This window comes from Tenrec ecaudatus, chromosome 2, assembly GCF_050624435.1.
Source record: "Tenrec ecaudatus isolate mTenEca1 chromosome 2, mTenEca1.hap1, whole genome shotgun sequence".
In the NCBI taxonomy this organism is placed as follows: domain Eukaryota; kingdom Metazoa; phylum Chordata; class Mammalia; order Afrosoricida; family Tenrecidae; genus Tenrec; species Tenrec ecaudatus.
This window is the reverse complement of record NC_134531.1, coordinates 223266254-223285621: the sequence shown is the minus strand read 5'-3', so window position 1 is coordinate 223285621 and position 19368 is coordinate 223266254. Positions and strand designations below refer to the sequence as shown.

Sequence of the window (19368 nt, the reverse complement as noted above, 5' to 3'; positions counted from 1 at the left end):
ATTGCTCTTTGTATTCCGAGGAGTCCCTGAGTGATGCCAGCAGTCCACATGCTCAGAAGGTTGGAGGTTTGAGTCTACCCAGAGGGGCCTCTGGACAAAGGCCTGGCCAGCTGCTGCCCACCGAGCCGCTGAGAGCGCTGCGGAGCCCGGTGCTGCCCACACACACGTGGGTCCCCATGAGTTGGAATCCTCTCATCGGCAACTGTGTTTTTTCTTCCTCAACAAGGGTGTAAGCTCTGTTCCTAGAGATCTTCATTCGCATCTCCCGGAGGCCAGATCAAGGTGTTCTGTGTCATACACAGGTAGTCCCCAGCTTAGGACACATTCAAATGCCAGTGGGTTGCACTTAAGCCACCTTTTTCCACGTTTGTACATCCTATGGGTCTTACACACGACACCCGGCGTGGCAGGGTGCACCTCGCTGATCTCGCGTTCCCAGATGGTCACTGGCAGATGTTCAATCTTTTGATTTACTGTTCAAAGCAGTGCCATTTTTATATGTGTGAGCATGTATTAATGAGCCCTGGTGGCCTAGTGGTTACGAGTTGGGCTGCAATCCAAAAGGTCAGGAGTTCAAAACGGCCAGTTGCTCGGTGGGAGAAAGATGGGGCTTTCTACTCCGACCAACAGCTACGGCTTTGGACACTCACAGGGGCCGTTCTAGCCTGTCCTTGAGGGTTGCTACAAGTTGGCATCGACGCGATAGCGTATTTACCGTTCAGAACTGCCTTTGTTACATATGGATGTAACACCCGAAAGGTTGTATGGAACGTTTGCATTCCCTGAAGACAAATACGGATCAGACTGATACAGATACTGGTGGGGAAAGGCAATGATAATAAGACCGGAAGCAGGGAAAGCAGAGGCAGTCAGCTTAGTCTGAGCCCACTGGCGACAGAGCTGCTGTCAGAGGGAGCCTCGGGGAGCCGGGACCGCCCTGCACGTATCTGACGGGTTTCTTCTCCTGTGAGAGGAGTCCATCTGAAATAATGGAGTGCTCGCCTCTTGTGGATTTATCTGGGGAAGCCTTAATTCTGCTGGCGGGAGAAAGACGGGCTTTCTCCTTCCATAGCAGTGACAGTCTTGGGAACTCCTGGGCAGTCCTACTCTGTCCCATAGGGTCACTGCAAGTCTGCGCTAACTTGGTGGCAGTGAGTATGGCATTTGGTGAAATAAGTCCACTGTGGGTTAGGCTTTGGGCTGCTAACCACAAAACCCATGTTCAAACCCACTAGCTATTCTGTGGGAGAATGATGAGGCTGTCTGCTCCCATAAGGACTGACAATCTCACGACACCCCTCACTGACCCATAGCCCTACGGGGACAACACTGTAGACACAGTGTGGGATTTGCACCCCATCTGACCCCATCACACTGAGGAAAACACTAAGGGTGTGCAACAGAACAGCAAGGGGAGCAGAGCAAGGAAGTCCCCAGGGAATACCAAAAATAGACCCTAGGGCCAGGACGTGGCACCCCATCAGACTCAACCAGAAAACACTCCTAAAGGTCAACAAACAGACCTTGAACTATTACAGGGTTTTCTCTTTTTTTGTCATTGGGTGTTTTTTTGTTGTTGTTGCTGTTCTTTTCTTGTATTGCTTTGTTTTGCTCTCGTTTGTGTGTGTAATATTATCTCTGCAGGTCTATCTAGATAAGATAGGCAGGGTAAAACAATCTGGAGGAGAAAACAACGGGACCCACGGTTCTTGGGGGATGTAAGAGAGGGGGAGGTGGGGGAAAGGAAGTGGAGTTAACAAACCCAGGGACAAAGGAACAACAAGTGATCCAAAATCAGTGGTGAGGAGGGTATAAGAGGCCTGGTAGGGCTTGATCAAGGGTAATGTAACCGAGAGGAATTACTGAAACCCAAATGAAGGCTCAGTGTGATAGTGGGACAAGAGGAAAGTATAAAGAAATAGAGGAAAGAACTAGAAAGCAAAGGGCATTTATAGAGGTCTAAATACAGACATGTACATATGTAAATGTATTTATATATGATGATGGGGAAATAGATCTATGTGCATATATTTATAGCTTTAGTATTAAGGCAGCAGATGGTCATTGGGCCTCCACTCAAGTACTCCCTCAATGCAAGATCACTTTGTTCTATTAAACTGACATTTCGTGATACTCACCTTGCTGACATGATCACTGAAGACAAAGTGGGCACATAAGCAAATGTGGTGAAAAAAGCTGATGAAGCCCAGCCATCAAAAGCTATAGCATCTGGGGTCTTAAAGTCTTGAAGGTAAACAAGCGGCCATCTAGCTGAGTAGGAGCAAAGCCCACATGAAAGAAGCATACCAGCCTGTGTGATCATGAGATGTCAATGGGATCAAGTATCAGGCACCAAAGAACAAAAAATCATATCATTATGAATGAGGGGGAGTGCAGAGTGGGGACCCAAGACCCATCTGTAGGCAACTGGACATCCCCTTACAGAAGGGCCACAGGGAGGAGACGAGCCAGTCAGGGTGCAATATAGCAATGATGAAACATACAACTTTCCTCTAGTTTTTTAATGCTTCGCCCCCCTATCATGATCCCAATTCTTCCTTACGAATCTGGCTAGACCAGAGGGTGTACACTGGTACAGATAGGAACTGGAAACACAGGGAATCCAGGACAGATGATCCCTTCAGGACCAGTGATAAGAGTGGCGATACTGGGAGGGTGGAGGGAGAACCAATTACAGGAATCTACATATAACCTCTTCCCTGGGGGATGGACAACAGAAAAGTGGGTGAAGGGTGACGTCGGACAGTGTATGACATGACAAAATATTAATAATTTATAAATTATCAATGGTTCATGAGGGAGGGGGTTGGGGAGGAAGAGGAAAAATGAGCTGATACCAAGGGCTCAAGCATGATGGCAACACATGTACAAATGTGCTTGACACAATGGATGGATGGATGGATTGTGGTAAGAGTTGTACGAGTCCTCAATAAAATGATTCTTTAAAAAGATTAAAATCTCTAAAAATCTTCCAGATAGAGTTGCTACGAGTCCGAATCAGCTTGATGGCAGTGGCTCTGAGTTTTTTAAAAGTCTTACTCATTATATTTGTTGAAAATGTCTTCTCCCCTTTTGTCATTTTTCATCTTCTTTCTTTCTCTTTCTTCCAAACCGTCTTACTGGGAGCTCATACAGCCATCCTGTCGTACACCATCATCCAATCCCATCAGGCATTGTTGTACACTGTGACCACAGGCCGTGTCCAAACAGTCTCTGCCTCTGGAGCTCCTTGACCTCAGCTCCCTGGCACACCCCCTCCACCCCTCATTTTCTCTGTGACGTGTTTCGATGAACAGAGGTTCTGGATTTTAACGGGGGAAACACCTTGTACACTCTCCCTAGAAGACAATCCTGCCAGTTTGTTGTTTGAGGTTCTCTGTTGCTTGCAAAATAAAGTCCCAGCTCCCTCTTCCCATGGCCAAGCTCGTGCGCACGAAAGCCTAGCTAACACCACGCCCGCCCGCAGCGACCTCTCGCTCCAACCACTCACTCACTCCCTCCATGTCACTCGATATTAGGTACCGGTGTCTCCAGCTTCTTCGCAGACTCAGGGTCAGGTTACATAGGGCCTCGTCCTCGGCAGATACTCAGCTCCTATGTACTGATGGTGCTGACCTTGATCCAGGGTGCTGGGGGGTGTCTCCTGTAGGTTTAGTCCTTCATCGCTAACGGCGCCGTCTCGTGTGCCAGGCAGTGGGAACCCGTGGTGAGCAGGCAGAAAGCAGCGCTGCCCTCACAGAGCTGTGTGCAGGTAGGGGAGATGGTCTCTGGATCGAATGCAACGTGACAAAGCGGTCAGGGTCATGAGAGAAACCAGGAAGCTCCCTTCACGGTCCTGCACACAGTACCTGCTCGCGCGCAGGCGGGGCGGCAGAACTTGCCACATGCCGTTCAGACAGAAGGGTAGGCCCCCTTGTTGGAATTCCTTAAGGAGCTCAAGTTCGCGGGGCCCCGGGCTCTTCTGAGTGCGTGCCGGGTGAAGTGGGTTCTCACGCATCTCAGAAATGGAATGAAACGGACAACACCAGGAGGACTAGCTCTCTTTAGGAGCGCTGGTAGCCCAGTGGTTAGCGTGCTTCACTGCTAACGGAAAGAGCAGCTATTCAAACTCACCAGTGGAAGATGTGGCAGTCTGCTTCTGGAAAGATTCCAAACAAAACCAAAAAGCAGGCTTGCTGCCATCGAGTCGATTCCGACTCAGAGTGACCTGGTGGGACAGACCAGAACTTCCCCTGGGGCTTTCTGAGACGGCAGCTCTCTACAGGAGAGGAGACCTCATCTTGCCCCCACAGAGCACCTGGTGGGCGTGACCTGTTGACCTTGTGGTTAGCTTCCCAACTCATAGCCACTGTGCCACCAGGGCTCCTTGCGTAAAGATGGCAGCCCTGGACACCCTCTGGGGCCAATTCCACCGTGTCCTACAGGGTCTCCGAATCAGGATTGACTGGAAGCAGTGGGCGTGGTTTTTACGTCCCTTTGCTCTGCGGGAGGCTGGTTGGGTAGTGGCTGGGCTGGCCATGGGAAGGCTCCCTTGGTGGTCTCATGTGGCTAGATCCAGCGTGCACACAGATGTGCTGGGCACGGGTGGACTTAAGCACTGAACTCTCCTGTGTGGTTCTTGCCTTTCAGACTGCCTGTCCTATTCCCCTTTGCAAGTGCTGTCCAGGAGGTGCTATGGGAAACAGAGGTGCAGAATCATTGTCGACAATCACCATTTCGGAAGCCCCTGTCTGCCCGGAGTGAAGAAATACCTCACGGTCACCTACGCATGTGGTAAGAGCCAGCTGTCTGAAGTCCTCCGCTGTGAGGTAGGGATCAGGGCGGTGGGGTGTGGGTGGCCATGTGGTTTGCAAACAGAAGGCCAGGGAAGTCCACCCCTGAAACTGTCTCTCATCCCAGATATTCACGAACACCTCCTTCCCACCCCGCACCTTTGTCCTTCTACCACATTCTCCGTCAAAATGTGTTATGTCAGTGTGCTTAGCCATCAGGTTGGAGGCATGAAAAGAACAAGCCAGTGGCAGTAAAGCGGCTTCACTGAGTACAGTGACATGGATCTGGGTTCTGAGGAGGCTCGAAGATTTATTGCTGTGTCATTCGAATTCACCACGGTATTGTTTGCCTCCCGTTTAACCTCCTGGGACGGCTTTGAGGCCCTAAGTGACTGACTCTCCTGCTGCCAACAGCTAGTTTATCTACATGCCCACCACGTTGAGTCAACAGATCAGATGCTTTCCCTTCCACAGTGTAAGACGTCACGTGAAAGTGTGGCTTTGTTGTCTCCAGTCTTTAGTAAAATAGATGCCTGTATGAGGCCACTTAAAACTGAACCCCTAGTTCTTTTCTGAAGATAAGTGGGGTGTCTGTGAGTAATCACGATGCATTGAGCCTTTTCAGAAATGAGCATAAAAAACAAAGAGACAGCAATGGACCTGAGTGATATCTGGCTTCTTGGGAGCCCTCTTCCCTTGTTAGGCGGGAGGGAGGGAGGGAGGGAGAGGGAGAACATGATTTATTGAGATCTCGTTCACATGCAGTCTCTGGAGAAGGGTATTATTATTATGTTTGGTGAGGTGGTGATGGAGTAAGCTGTGGTGGCGTCGTGGGCTATGTGTCAAGCTGCTAATGTCAGGGTCAGCAGTTCAAAAACTACCAGCAGCTCCATGGGAGAAAGAGGAGGCTTTCTATTCTACCCTGTCCTAGAGCGCCGCCACAAGTCAGCATCAACTCAGTGGCAATGAGAGGTGAGGTGGAGGGTCAGGGGAAAAGAGGAAGGCACTTGGCATGAGGATTGGCACAGTGGCTGCAGCAATGAGCTCACACAATCAGAATGATGATGAAGAAAGTGCAGGACTCCATGGTGCTTTGTTCCGTTGCTTGGGAGCTGACTCAATGGCACTGAACCTCCCTCAGGGTTCACAAAGAAGAGACACACCCAGCAGCGGGTTCAAGTCCATGGTTTGTCACTTTTTGGTTATGCAACCATCTCTATAGTCCACTTTAAAACATTCTCATCACACCAAAAAAAGACCCTATCTTTTATCATCCCCCCAACCACCCACTCCCAGTCGACCATCCATCTCTGCTCTCCAACTCTTCAGATGTCTCTGAGCTGCTTCCCGGGCCTTTCATATGCATATACTCAGAGCCTGCGCTTGAAAGTCCTCAGTGCACCCATCGGTAGCACAGGGCCCTCTTGTTGTTTTTCTTTTCACTGCTGAATAACAGCCCCTTGTAGCTTTGGATTGTTATCTAAACCTAACACACTGCCCTTAAGGTGATTCTGACTCATGGCGACTCTAGAGGGCAGAGAACACCTGCTCCCGCTGGGTTCGAAACTCTTTGTGGGAGCAGAAAGCCTGATTTTTCTGAGCAGCTGGTGGTTTGAACTGCTGACCTTGTGGCTAGCAGCCCAACACATAACCCACTGTGCCTCCAGGCTCCTGCCTGGATCCGAAGTCCTTTCCTCTGGGATATCAGTGCTATGTGGGAACAGTAACATAAGCACATAAAGGCAGACCCACAGAACTGTCACCACACTTACATGAACAGGAAGGGTGAATTGGGGGGGGGGGGCGGGAAGCACTTGCACTCCCCATTCCTGCCACTCTGTCTAAGCAGCTCAGGACAGCACGGGCCACACAGCTGAGGTGCCCTGGAAGCCGGCACTGTTGGCTCTGCAGCCCTGGCAGCGTCCAGCCTGGCGTGGGGAAAGAGGATGCTCCTGGACTTGGTACTGCCAGGAAATCCAGCGTGTCTTTCTTGAGGCTCCCAGATGACGGAGAGGCTGGTTAATTAGAAAGCATTTTGTGGCCACACAGCCCAGCTCCCTGGAGTGGTGCCACAGTCCCAAGGTCAGCTGGCTGTCTGCGGCCAGCCGAGGGGCATCCCTCAGAGCCCTGGACAAGTGCAGCTGGCTCCTGCAGCTTCACCATTCCTCCCTGACGTACACGGAGGTTGCCAGGACTCCCGTGTGTGGAAAAATCACCATTCCAGAATGTTTTCTGGTTGTCGGTCCTGGACAGCCCCAGGGGGCAATGAAGAGGCAGGCTGAGAAAGGAGGCGAGCTCTCCGTGCTTTTGAACATGTCTTTCCAGCTCATTCTTATGCGTTGGTCCTGGAAGTGCCATCTTTGATTCTCTGTCCTGTTGCCATGTCTCCCAAACATCAGCCAGGCTGGAGTACAAACTGGCGGTGTAGTTTGTACGCGCTGGGCTGCTGTTCACAAGGTCAACAGTTTGAAACCGTCAGCCGATTCTTAGGGGAAAGAGGAGGCTTTCCACTCCTGTAAAGAATATACGATCTCAGAACCCCCAGGGGCAGTTCTACCCTGTCTTAGAGCATCATAATGAGTTGGAATCGAACCGATGGCAGTGAGTTTGGTTGATTTTTGGTTTTGAGTACCAACAAAAGTAATCTTTCTGCAAGAACAAAGATAGGGTTCCCCCTGCTGCCTCTCAGCTTGCGGCCAAGTGGTTTGTCTGAGGACTCCTGCCAGGTTCTCCCAGTCAGCTGGCCCTCCCACCTGCCCCCTGCTCTGCCTGCTGGATCCTGAGACCAGGGTGGTTTCTAGTGGAGTCAGCTCGGCAGAACCTTTAAACCACTTTCTACCAGTTCTGACCTATCCTATGGCCTTCCGATCCTCGCCCATCTATGCTGGTAACTTGTTAGCAGTACTCAGAAGTCAGCCAACACGGCATCTCTGGAATTCTCCCCGCACTTATTAGAGAAGCGAGGAAGCAGGAGCTCCGGGTGCAGAGCGGAGGAAGAGCTGGGGCATCGCTACGGTAACGTCTGAGTTCATGGAGGACTTACTGTCTCTCCAGAGGTGTTCTTGCTTGGAGTTCATGGTTTTCATGAAGTACAATTTCTGTGCCTTTAAATCCACCCTTTTAGAGGGAAGACAATGGAGTTTAAGTACATTTGCAGCGTTTTACCACCATCACCAGCCTCCACGATCCTAAACCATTTCCACGACCCCTTCCAGTGCCAAGTGTCCATTTGCAGTCACTCGCTGGCCTCAATGCCAGCTGCTGATGACACACCAGCTTTCTGTCCCGATACACTGACCTTTCCTGCTTATGCAGGGAGACCACTCCCACCCCCGCAACCTTGTGAGGGGCTGCATCACTTTCTATGGCGTAGGAGCGATCCGTTGGACGGACATGCCACAGCTTGCTTACCCACCGCCATGCTGTTCTCGTGTTGCCCAAGGAGCCTAAAAAGGTCCTTTCTGGAAGATTTGATGACAGGTTGTGTGTGTGTGTGTGTGTGTGTGTGTGTGTGTGGTCTGACAGGCAGAGTGGTTCACACACGGAATTACGGAATTGAAAAGTGATTTTTAAGATCTTACCTACCTTGCATTTTCACACACACACACACACACACACACACACACACACACACACACACACACCAGTTGTCTAAGTTCTCTAAAGATGCAACGTAGCTCAAGTATTTTCTTTGTTGGTTTTTAGTTCCCAGGAACATCCTCACCGCCATTGATCCAGCTGTTGGCCATCCCGACCCTCCTCCGCAGAAGGAAGACCGTGAACATGGTAATGTGTGGGGCCACTCCCAGCGTTTCTCTTGGAGTGAAGGCAAGAGGCCCCCGGGGGGCCATAGTCGGGGGCACCTTCGTTAGAATGGAAGGTCTGTCAGGAACTTACCCCAAGCCAAACGCCCACCGCGGGGGCTCAGCATCTTGGACGCTCCGCTGGGTCTTTGCAGCTTCTATCAGGAACCTGCTCCCACCACTCTTCCCACCTCCCAGGTGGGAACCGCAGTCTAGATTTGATAAGACAATTGAGATGGTCCTTTTTATTTGCTAAGAAAAATCGAAGTGTTCATTTCAAAGCCCTTTTAAAGAAAGGCAAGCCCAAACCTGAAGATGAGGTGGCTGAGAGAACCTAGTGTGGCCCCGTGCCCATTGCGGGGAGCTCTGGGGTCAGGGCGCTGGCATGGAGCCCCAGAGGCGTGAAGGGAGGCGACGCCTCTAGCTTGTGGATGGAAATGAGCATGGCTTAATGGCAGTCAACAATCCGCACCTGAAATTGTAATCCTTTCGTTTTCTTTTAAAAAGACTCTCTGAATCTCTTTTTTCTGCCTCATATTCTCAGGAATTACTAAGTGTTCTTGCTGACTTAGTTGTCCGTGAGGTCGTCCGAGGCGCCCTGGTTGGACTCCCTGGTTTTTTATTGATGTGGCAGCCCTGGCACAGCAGGGGTCTCGCCAGGCAGGTGTGCTGCGATCCACCATGATTAACTGGTCTTGCCGTTTTCACGACAGATGTAAACGTCGACCCCAGTGGATCGCGGGTGCTGAGGAAAGATGGCGTCATGGTGAGCAACTCTCTGGCCGCCTTCGCTTACATTCGAGGTGAGTCCATGAACTGAAGTGTCCCAGATCAGTCTGGGTGACGGGTCAATCAGAACTGGATTGATTAGCACTGGTTGATGGCAACGTGGAAGCTCGGGGTCGTTTTAAAAACAGAGTTTAAGGTTGTCATGGCAACTGGACTCTTCTAAGAACCACCCAAACCAAAGCAAACTCACTGCCATCGAGTCAGTGCCGACTCAGAGCGACCCCAGAGGACAGGGTAGCATAGCCCCTGTGCATTTCCCAGACCGCAACTCTAACGGGAGTGCAAAGGCTCCCATTTCTCCCTTGGGGTGCCGGGGGTTTCCCACAGCTGTCCTTGCGGTCAGCAGTCCTGTGCATAACCACAGTGCACCGCTGACTGGACAGCAAGAGAGGAGATGGCGTAGCCAGCAGAACAGGTCATGCCCCAGGCAGGCAGTGATTCTCTGAGTCACCGTGCGCCTTCTGGTTGTCACAGTTTCCCTCGTTAATCTCTCCCCCCAGGATCAATCAGACTCAGCCCCCATAATTAGCAGAGCCACCAGGCTGGCCATCCCTGCTGCAGATCCTCCTCAGGGACAGGTGGGTGCACACGGTCTTCCTCACCACCCTCCGACTGCTCCTTGGGACAGGCCACAGTGTGGCAGGTTTCATCAGCAAGTTCCAGCAATGCCCGGATGGGCTCAGGGAGCTGAAAGGCTGAGACGTTCGGCTGGACGTCTGTTAGTATGATTTATGGCACAGATGCTAATCGACTGTCCTATGGAGCTGTCTCCAGACAGGAGACGGGGAGGTCAGCCCATCATCCCCCGGCCCTGCCCCTGGCTTCCCGGCCCTGCCCCTGGGTTCCCTCTGTGGATATGGATAGCCCTCCCATGCCAGCTCCTGCTCGCCACTCCCACCCTGATCGCTGGCAAAGCTGACGTTTCCCCATGTCCAGCTGAGAGTAGCTGTGACACATCCGAGCAGCCAGTGGACCTGGGGACAGATAGGCAGGACCCAGAATTGCCTGGAGAGGCTGGCGCGCAGAAGTCAGCTGCCCAGACAGACGCCAAGCCGCCGACAATCAAAGCAGCCTCTTACTCTGTAAATGCATTGCCAAGTCTGGATCCTAGATCTGAAAAAGCCTAAGGGAGTGTGAGTGAGTGTGTGTGTGTGTGTGTGTGTGTGTGTGTGTGTGTGTGTGAGTGTGAGTGTGTGAGAGTGTGTGTGTGAGAGTGTGTGTGTGAGTGTGTGTGTGAGTGTGTGTGTGAGTGTGTGTGTGAGTGTGTGTGTGTGTGTGTGATGTATGTGCAAGGGGCTTCTAAAAGTTCCTGGGACAATGGAATTGAAAGATAATGAAGTTTTCTCATGAACTTTGTGAAGCCTCCTCATAGGTAGGTGTGTGTGTGTGTGTGTGTGTGTGTGTGTGTGCGTGAAGGGTGTGTACATTTGTGTGCGTGTGCATGTAGGGTTTCTGGAGGTTCTTCCGGCAGTCAAGAGCTGGTTCAGGAGGGGCCACTGTGTCCTGGCTGAGTGAAGCCCTGCAATGCACTGGTCATGCAGTCTGGACCAGAGCTTGACGTTTCAAATACGTCTTCAAAGTTCTAAAAAGCAAAGATGTCACACGGATGACTAAGGTATGCCTGACACAAGCCATGGACTTTTCAATCACCATGTGTGTGTGTGTGTGTGTGTGTGTGTGTGTGTGTGTGTATGCGTGCGTAAACAGACAGTGATAAAGGCCACCAGAAGACGTGATGTTCTTGCCTGTGGTGTTAGCAAAGAATATCGGATATACTGAAGACAGCCTGAAGAACAAACACTCGGCTTTAGAAGAAATACAACCAGGATGTTTCATACAAGGGCCAACGGCAAGACTTTGCACTCCCTTTGGATGCATCATCAGGAGAGACCCGTCAGTCGAAAAGAACGTCGGGTCTGACAAAGTCGGGGCCCGTGAGAAGGAGAGAGGCCCTCAGTGAGAGGGGACAGCAGACACAATGTCACAGCAGTGGGTTCAGCATACCATGGACCTGGGAGATGGCACGAGACCAGGTGACGTTGTTCTGTTGTCTGTACGATGGCTACAGATCAGAGCTGTCTCAAGGGTAACTCGCAGCAGAGTCTACGGCGTGTTTTACTGACAGTCCGCTTCTGTGTGTTGAACTGGTCTTTGGAAGCCGGGTTTCTCATGGTGGTCCCTGCCCCTGCCCCTTGGGACCGTGACAAGTGTGTCTTCCCAGCTTCTGGCAGACGCTGCTGTGGACTTCTGGGGTGCAAGAGTAGCTGAGTGCCGTGGAAGAGGAGGCAGAGCAGAAGGGAAGAGGTTTGCGGCTTCTCCTGAGTTGGGGACGCAACATGCACAAGGGAAACTTGTAGATGACAAGAACTTCAGGCTGTCAGACAAACCTATACTGAAATAGAAGTATAAGAACACATGCCAAGTCAGAGTTACATGATCCCCTGCCAGTGAGGACAATTGGAAACCAGCGCCACCTTGTCACGGCGGTCTGAATTCTCTGAGTTCCCACGGTCTCTGACCCTTGGTTCTGCGACAGAGCTAAACTCACAGCTCGTCCTTAAGTGCCATCAGCGCTGGTACTCTCACCAGGAGGGTCCTCAGACCCCTGCTGCTGCCTCCGCTGCTGGTGGGCCCTGCCTGTGCCCACGGTGTCCTCTTTTGACGTGGGTAAGTTTGCACTGAGGAGCCTTGCTGGTGGAATGGCTGCCAACTGCAAGGTCAGCCCACTAATGAAGCTGGGTGACCTGAGCCAGCATGTTAGGAGAAGAAGTGCCTAAAGGTTTGAAGAACTGTACAAGTAATTTATGATCAAGGAAATGCTTGTCAAGACCTTCGTGAGATACAGATTTATGCCTATTTGTTGGGAGAAAATGTAAATGTCTGTCAGTACCAAGTGCTAGAAAAGGTGGGATTATTTGGACATCAGCATCACTTTATGAATTGAAAGTCACATGCCCTAAAACTTATCCATTGCCCTCATGGGTTGGTACCCAAGGAAGATGTCTGCTCCCGTCTTCTGGGCCATCGGCAGCAACGTTCCTGGCCACACGCTGTCTGCAATAGCAGACATCTGATGACATGCAAACACCAATGACCAGGAGAGTGAACACTTTGCCGTGTTCTTTATTTCCGCCCCAGGACGGTTCGTGTAAGCGGGGGGCACATTCCCGGGGCCCCATAAGGGGGAGTAGGGTGACTCTGTAGCGTTTTCTCGGCTGTACTGTGTACAGGGGCAACTCTCCAGGTCTTGTTTCTCAGGGAGCAGCAGGCAGACTAAAACCACGGTCCTTTCCGTTAGCAGCCAAGCGCTCTAGCCACTGCACCACCAGGGCTCCTGTCCCAAGGACTGGTATCTCCCAATATCCGCACAAGCCGCCCTTCCGCCTCTGACAAAGGATGAAGCGACTGCGGCTCATGGGTCCCCCGGGTGTCAGATGGTTGAGACGGGGCTCTCCAGGCCTTGCTCTGAGATGCCCGGATGGATGAGATCCTCTAGCCCTGCAGTTAGCAGCAGAGCACAGAGGCACCGCGCCACCCCAGGACTCCTCAGAAAGGGCGCCTCTGTCGACCTGACCAAGGCTCCAGAATCCTTGGACTCGTAGGGCAAACACACTGCTATTAATAGCCCCACAAACAGCATTCATCCTAATCTGTCGCTGCCCCACCTCCACTTCTGCCAGCTGAGAGAAATGTGTTAGGATGTCTTTTGCTTCCAGGCACCAGTGAGCTTGTGCTAGTCGGTGTGACTGCCACACGGGAAACCGTATTTGAGCACAGGAGAAATACAACAGTCTTCACTATGAGTGAAGGAAGCAGACTAGGGAGTATTTGGGTGATAAGAAGTTAAGGTGTTGCAGTGAGATCGCTCCCATCAGGCCATCGACCGGTGGTTCTCAACCTGTGGGTCGTGACCCTTTGGGGGTCAAATGGCCCCTTCACAGGGGTTGACTGCTTGATAACAGTAGCAAAATTACAGTTGTGAAGTAACAATGAAAATCATGTTATGGTTTTTTTTGGGGGGGGGTCACCACCACATGAGGAACGGTATGGAAGGGTGGCAACATGAGGAAGGTTGAGAACCACTGCCCTAGAGGGTCACTTTATGGTACAAGAAACTGAACGACTTCGGAGGTTTTAAACACTGGTCTGGACTCTGGGGAAGGACATCTGTCGTAAAGACAGCAGTCTTCATTTTTTCACCTGCCTTAAAATAGAAGGGCAGCATCATGCACACCTACAGGGTCTGTGAAGTTGAGATGTACTGAGCAAAGGCTAGTGGTACCGAGTTCATGTACCTCAAGGAGAGAGGTTCTAGTTCCGGCTCTCTCTAAAGAGCTCACCTGGTCTCAGGTAGCAGTGCTCCCTCTGGATCTCCACTGGAGCATCTCTTTCAGATGCAAACTATGGCCCATGGGCCAAATCCAGCTTGCCCCTCCTGTGTAGACACGGTTTGGGGGGACATTGCCATGCCCACTTTGTCTATGGCTGCTTGTTGCGTAGTTGCAATAGGAACCGTAAAACCCACAAAGCCTAGAATATTTCCAATCTACCCTCTGACAAAGGTTTGCCGATTCCTGACTTGAAGGACAAGAAAACTAACCAGATGCTGCTTCCCAAAGTGTGGGTGCAAACACAAAGAGGATGCACACCCTAACGCAGGGCTAGCAGTAGTCTGTGCCACAGCGGGTTACATGCAGGGAGAAGTTGAGCACAGGGCCATAATACATGTTAACATTCTTTACACCCAATCCGCACTTGTGGGCATGTTTAGGTCTCAAAGACCAAGTTGTTATGCAAAACTCATTTTATAGAAAAAAAAGGAGGTGATGACATCAGATCACAAAGTGGAGGATGACGACATTATTATTACTTAGCTACCGAATCACTAAGAATCACGCCCAGCCCAGTTGACACATAGCCTTACCCATCACAGCCACCTCACACTCAGTCTGTGACTACCAGGCATATGTCGTGAATAGGCAAAAGAGTTTGATAGCTTTGTTTTGTTTTTTATTTTTGTTGTAAATGTGAAATGTCAGATAACAAGAGAGTCAGTACGTGAGCAAGAGGCGTACGGGCCATTTTGGATACAGGGACTCCTATTTACAGTTATTTTCTGATCTGAAAGAAATTCACCTTTGTTAACATCGCTGATATTAATATGCAAGTTTGTGTATATCCTTTATGTGTAATTTGATCATGTACAATCCAGTATTAAAAATAACAACACGCACTCTGTGAACACTTAGTGTGTCAGAGAGTGTTGTGACAGCTTTACATAAAGAACTGCATGTCATCGTAGAAACCAGGAAGCCCGTCCCATTGTCTCCACTGATGAGGCAAGTGAGGCACAGAAAAGTTCAGTCACTTGCCCCAAATCATATAGCTAGTGAGTGATAGACCTGAGTTTGAATTCAGGGAGTCTGGCTCCTGAGGCCTCTTATATGCACATATACCGTATATACTTGTGTATAAGCTGAGTTTTTCAGCACATTTTAAATGCAGTTTTTGTGGTAAAATTAGGTGCCTCAGCTGAGATTCGGGTCAGCTGATACTCGAGTATACATGGTCTATTGGCTGGGCATACTTAAGTCACCGCCATGGAGTTGATGCCAACTCACAGCCACCTTATAGGACAGGGCAGAATTGCCCTGTGAGTTTCTGAGACCAGGACTCTATGGAGGAGAAGCCCTGTCTTTTTCCTGCAAAGTGGCTGGTGTTTGGGAACAGCTGGCCTTGTAGTTAGAAGCCCGGTGCATAACCACTATGCCACTAGGGCTCTGGTATAGCCTCAAAGGGAGAGTAAATCACTAACTAGAGGGTATTAGAAATAATATATAATATATATAATTATATATATTCGGGGAGGGGAGTCAATGTGTACAAAGCTGCCTAGTATTCTGCTGGTAACTTATTGGTTAGAATTTACTAACATGACCAAAAAAAATTTTTTTAAATCAGTGGGCGCATAAGATTAGTCAGGTGTGGCCAGTCGGGTTTGCTGTCCAGGGCGGGCTTCATCAGTAGCCTCCTGCTTGCGCAGCCCGCCCCTCTGTGTCTGTGGGACGGTGGGGTGTTGGCAACACACGGCTCCTCCCCCTCCTGACATGTCCCCTCCCTCCCACAGCCCACCCCGAGAGAGCCGCCCTGCTGTTTGTGTCCAGTGTCTGCATTGGCCTGGTCCTCACCTTGTGCGCCCTGGTCGTCAAAGTGTCCTGCACCAAGGACGTCCGGGAGCTGCAGCTGCGGAGGGAGCATCTGGTGGCGGGGAGTGACAAGGCGGAGGAGGACAGTAGTGAGGAGGAGGAGGAGGACGAGGGCTCCTCAGTCTCGGATCTTCCTGGGGAGCGGTCAGCGTTTCGTAGGACTGCCTATCCCGTCTACAGCTCCTTAGAGGCCGCCGAGCTAGCAGAGAGGATCGAGCGCAGAGAGCAAATCATTCAGGAAATATGGCTGAACAGTGGCTTGGACAGCTCGCTCCCACGAAACATGAGCCAGTTCTACTGAAAGAAAGCCCAAGAGGGACGGAGGCAGAATGCCCTGCAGTTCTGTTTCACTTGTACCTTCTGTGAAGGAGACTTTGTCATATCCAAGGTTGGCGAAGCCAGGGAGATATTAAAATAGACATTTCAAATTGTTTACAGCACATTCCAAAATAAAGCGGGAGAGAGGAAGCCGTTGTTTTCTGTGCTGACTTGAAGCAATGCCTCTGTGTCAGTGTAACTGGAGTTCCTAGCTCTGGCCTTCAGCACGCTGGCAGCTGCTTCCATCTGTGAAGCTCTGTATTCCGCACACCAGCCGCGAGACGGTGCCCTGAAGCCCATTCTAACCCTGAGCAGACAAGGATCGCACGAGTAGCCCGAGGGTGGGCGTGGGCTCGAGCCCCCACCTTCTCTGTGGGGGGATTTCAATCACGGGCATGTAACTGCTGAGGGCCAGGGCTCACACACGTTCCCTGGGGAGGGCCAGGTGGTGCACATTCTAGACTTTGTGGCCATACGGTTCGTTCACAACCAGTCCACTCTGTCCGGCAAAAGCAGCCATACGTAAACCAATAGGAGTGGCCGGGGTGCCGATAAGACTTTATCTCTGGGCACTGATATTTGGATTTCATTTAATTCATGCACTTCTTCTTTCTATTTTTTTTACAGCTTCGCTGTATATTTAAAATGTAAATATACATTTAAATATTTAAAATTCGTTGAATTTAAAATTAAGTTCATTTTTGACTCCAGAGTGGTACAAAAGCAGGTGGCAGGCTGGATCTGGCCTGCCAAGGGTTAACTATATTTGAAGTCCCCAAAAGCAAACCTATTTTGTTTCTAGCCCCTTATAGAAATAAGTCGCCAACACCTGAGTTGGAATTCAAAATACAGCCCTTCTGGTGATAACAGCGCGTACCCTGCACTCCCAGGGCCAGAATGCAGTGGAGTTAGTGTGTAAGTCATTGGACGCCCTGCTAGGTGGTTCCAGAGTGCGGGGAGGGAGTTGGGGACGGAATGGAAGAAAGAGGAGTTCAGGAGGAGGAGCCTCCCAATGGGACACCTCAGTAGCGGTTCCTTCGGAAGACACCCCGGTGGACAATAGGCTTCTAGCCCTGGAGTAGAATGACTTGTTTCCTTTCTTGCCCCTGTAAGGCTGAAAAAGGAGGCTCTAGGTCAGTGGTTCTCAACCTTCTTAATGCCGTGACCCTTTAATACAGGTCCTCATGTTGCGGTGACCCCAACCATAAAATTATTTTTGTTGCTACTTGATAACTGTAATTTTGCTACTATTACGAATCGGGCGACCCCTGTGAAAGGGTGATTCGACCCCCAAAGGGGTCACGAGCCACAGGTTGAGAACCACTGCTCTGGGTGATATTAACGGTTAATGCACTGGGCTGCTAACTGAAAGGTTGGAGGTTTGACTCCACCCAGAGGTGCCTCAAAGAAAGATACTTCCACACACACACAAAATCATCCTTTGAATATTCTACGGGACACAAATTCTCTACTCTGACACATTCATGGGCCCCCTATGAGGCGAATTCAACTTGATGGCAATGGCTTGGGGCCGAGAATAGAAACGATCATGTTACATTGATCCCATATGCCCATGCGAGCAAGCCCTCCATGCCTTCTTCACCCCATCTCCCACCCCCCACCCCAGCATCCTGGAAGCAGGTGAGTGTGAACTCACGCTGGGGAGAGGAAGCAGACCTCAGACAGGTTATGCATCAGGCCCTGAAGCCAAGAAAGAGCTGGAGCAAAGATGTTCGCGTTCCAGCGCACAGGTCTGGAGGGTGAAGCCCATCTGCAGAAAGCAGCGTAGGGGTGGAGGTGTGGGCTGAGGAAGCCTCCCCATCAATTAGGCCAGCCACCCCCACCGGCCAGTTGTCTGGTATGTATTTGAACAGCTGTGAAATTAACACTGCCACAGAGTCACTGCGGACTCATACTGACCCCTGTGGGTTCGAGACTCACTGTGTATGGGAGCCGAAGCCCAGTCTTTCCCTCTTGGAGCTGCTGTTGGTTTCAAACCACTAACAGCCAGGGCTCCAAACCGAAGGGAAGAGCATGCAGAATGGCAGCCCCGGAGGAAGGGAGGACAAAGGTGCATCAACGGTGACATCCCCTTCTCCCCACCTCGTGGCTCTGCCACTTTCAAAGTGACCATTTCCATACAGAGGTCAGTGTAAGGTGGGGCTTCAGGGAGGGTGGCTGGACGGGTCAGCAGGGCGTGCAGGGTGGACAGGCTGGGTGGCTGGCACAGACGATGAGGAACAGGCCACGGAGCCCGGATGGCACAGTTCAAGGCGGTCACTGCAGATGGCGGGATTCCAGGTCACAGCAGAGAATGGAGGGGCCATTCAGCTCCAGTGGCTTCCACCTGCACGAGGATTGTGCTCTATCCAACAGAGCCGCTGGTCTCATTGTCCCTGAGCGCAGCAGGGAGCATTTCTACATTGCAGGGGGGCCTTCACCTGTCCCCACGTCCAATCCTCCGGCCCCTGGAATAGAGGGACCTGATGGCTGCCTTCTCAGGGCGGATTCATGGCGACTTCAGGTTGCACTTCACCAGTTCACAAAGGAGCTGCCGCCCCCCGCCCCCCACCCCCAGCTGACCTCAGTCACCAAAGCGCCTGTTGAGTTTCACAGAGCCCCCTCCCACCGACCACGTGCATACAGGCCCACCCAGCGCCCTGCAGGGGCACCTGGAAGACAGGCCTGCAGAGGCTTGAGGGCCCCCTGTGAGGGTCAGTTCGGGGCCTGTGCGAATACAGTGGGTTGTATGTTTGCATTTTCTGAGCCCCAAAGAGGAATGAATGTGTTTGGATGGGCACAGAGCCAGGAGGAGATGTGACCAAACCAGATGCGGACCAGGGAGCACAGACGGTGCGCAGAGGCTGGAGGAAGCTCCACGTGGACTTGGGGCACCCCCAAACTGAGATTCCATGGTTTCCTCGCCACGGGGTTCTGGAAGTCTGTTCCCTCGGTGGGAGGTGTGCACATGTCCCTATACCAGTCACTTGCTACAAGATGTGAGCTGCCTGCTGCAAGCACCAGCTTTCCATTGCCCAGCCCATTAGGAGGAAGGCCCGAGTTTCGTGGTGCTGTGGCATCTGTACCCCCTCAGAGAGAAGCCATGTACCCCTAGGGACCAAGCAGTCTCCGTGGAGTCGTTAATGAGCCTTCCTTTAGTCCTGATGCTACGTTCTTTTCATATAATACAGCTTCTCTGATTTTTGCTTAATTAACCATAGTAATCAAAATAAAAACCAGTGGTAGATTCCTTCCTTGTGGATAGTCCCAGGCCTTCCCGGGTGCCTTGACTTGTACTCAACCCCAGGTCATATATATATAGGTTTAGACAGCAAGAAGGCATTTAAAAGCTAATTAGTCCACACAGCAATACAGAGGGTTCAGTTCAACTCACTTGCGGGGAACAGTTAATAACCTGGAAGTCTTTCAACTCACATGGGCTGCCAGGAAGCAGACAGC

At 51.2% G+C, this 19368-nt stretch overlaps 1 protein-coding gene across 2 annotated transcripts in view; it reads left to right on the top strand.

Annotated features, from left to right (window-relative positions):
• Positions 1-16053, top strand: part of EVA1C (eva-1 homolog C) — a 91225-nt gene extending 75172 nt beyond the window's left edge. For both annotated transcript variants that reach the window (XM_075543380.1, XM_075543379.1), the window contains 4 exons: positions 4651-4794; positions 8499-8579; positions 9310-9399; positions 15513-16053. In XM_075543380.1, the coding sequence (XP_075399495.1) occupies positions 4651-4794; positions 8499-8579; positions 9310-9399; positions 15513-15892 (695 nt within the window). In that variant the 3' untranslated portion in view covers positions 15893-16053. The remainder of the gene's footprint in view (positions 1-4650; positions 4795-8498; positions 8580-9309; positions 9400-15512) is intronic.
• Positions 16054-19368: the final 3315 nt, after the last annotated feature.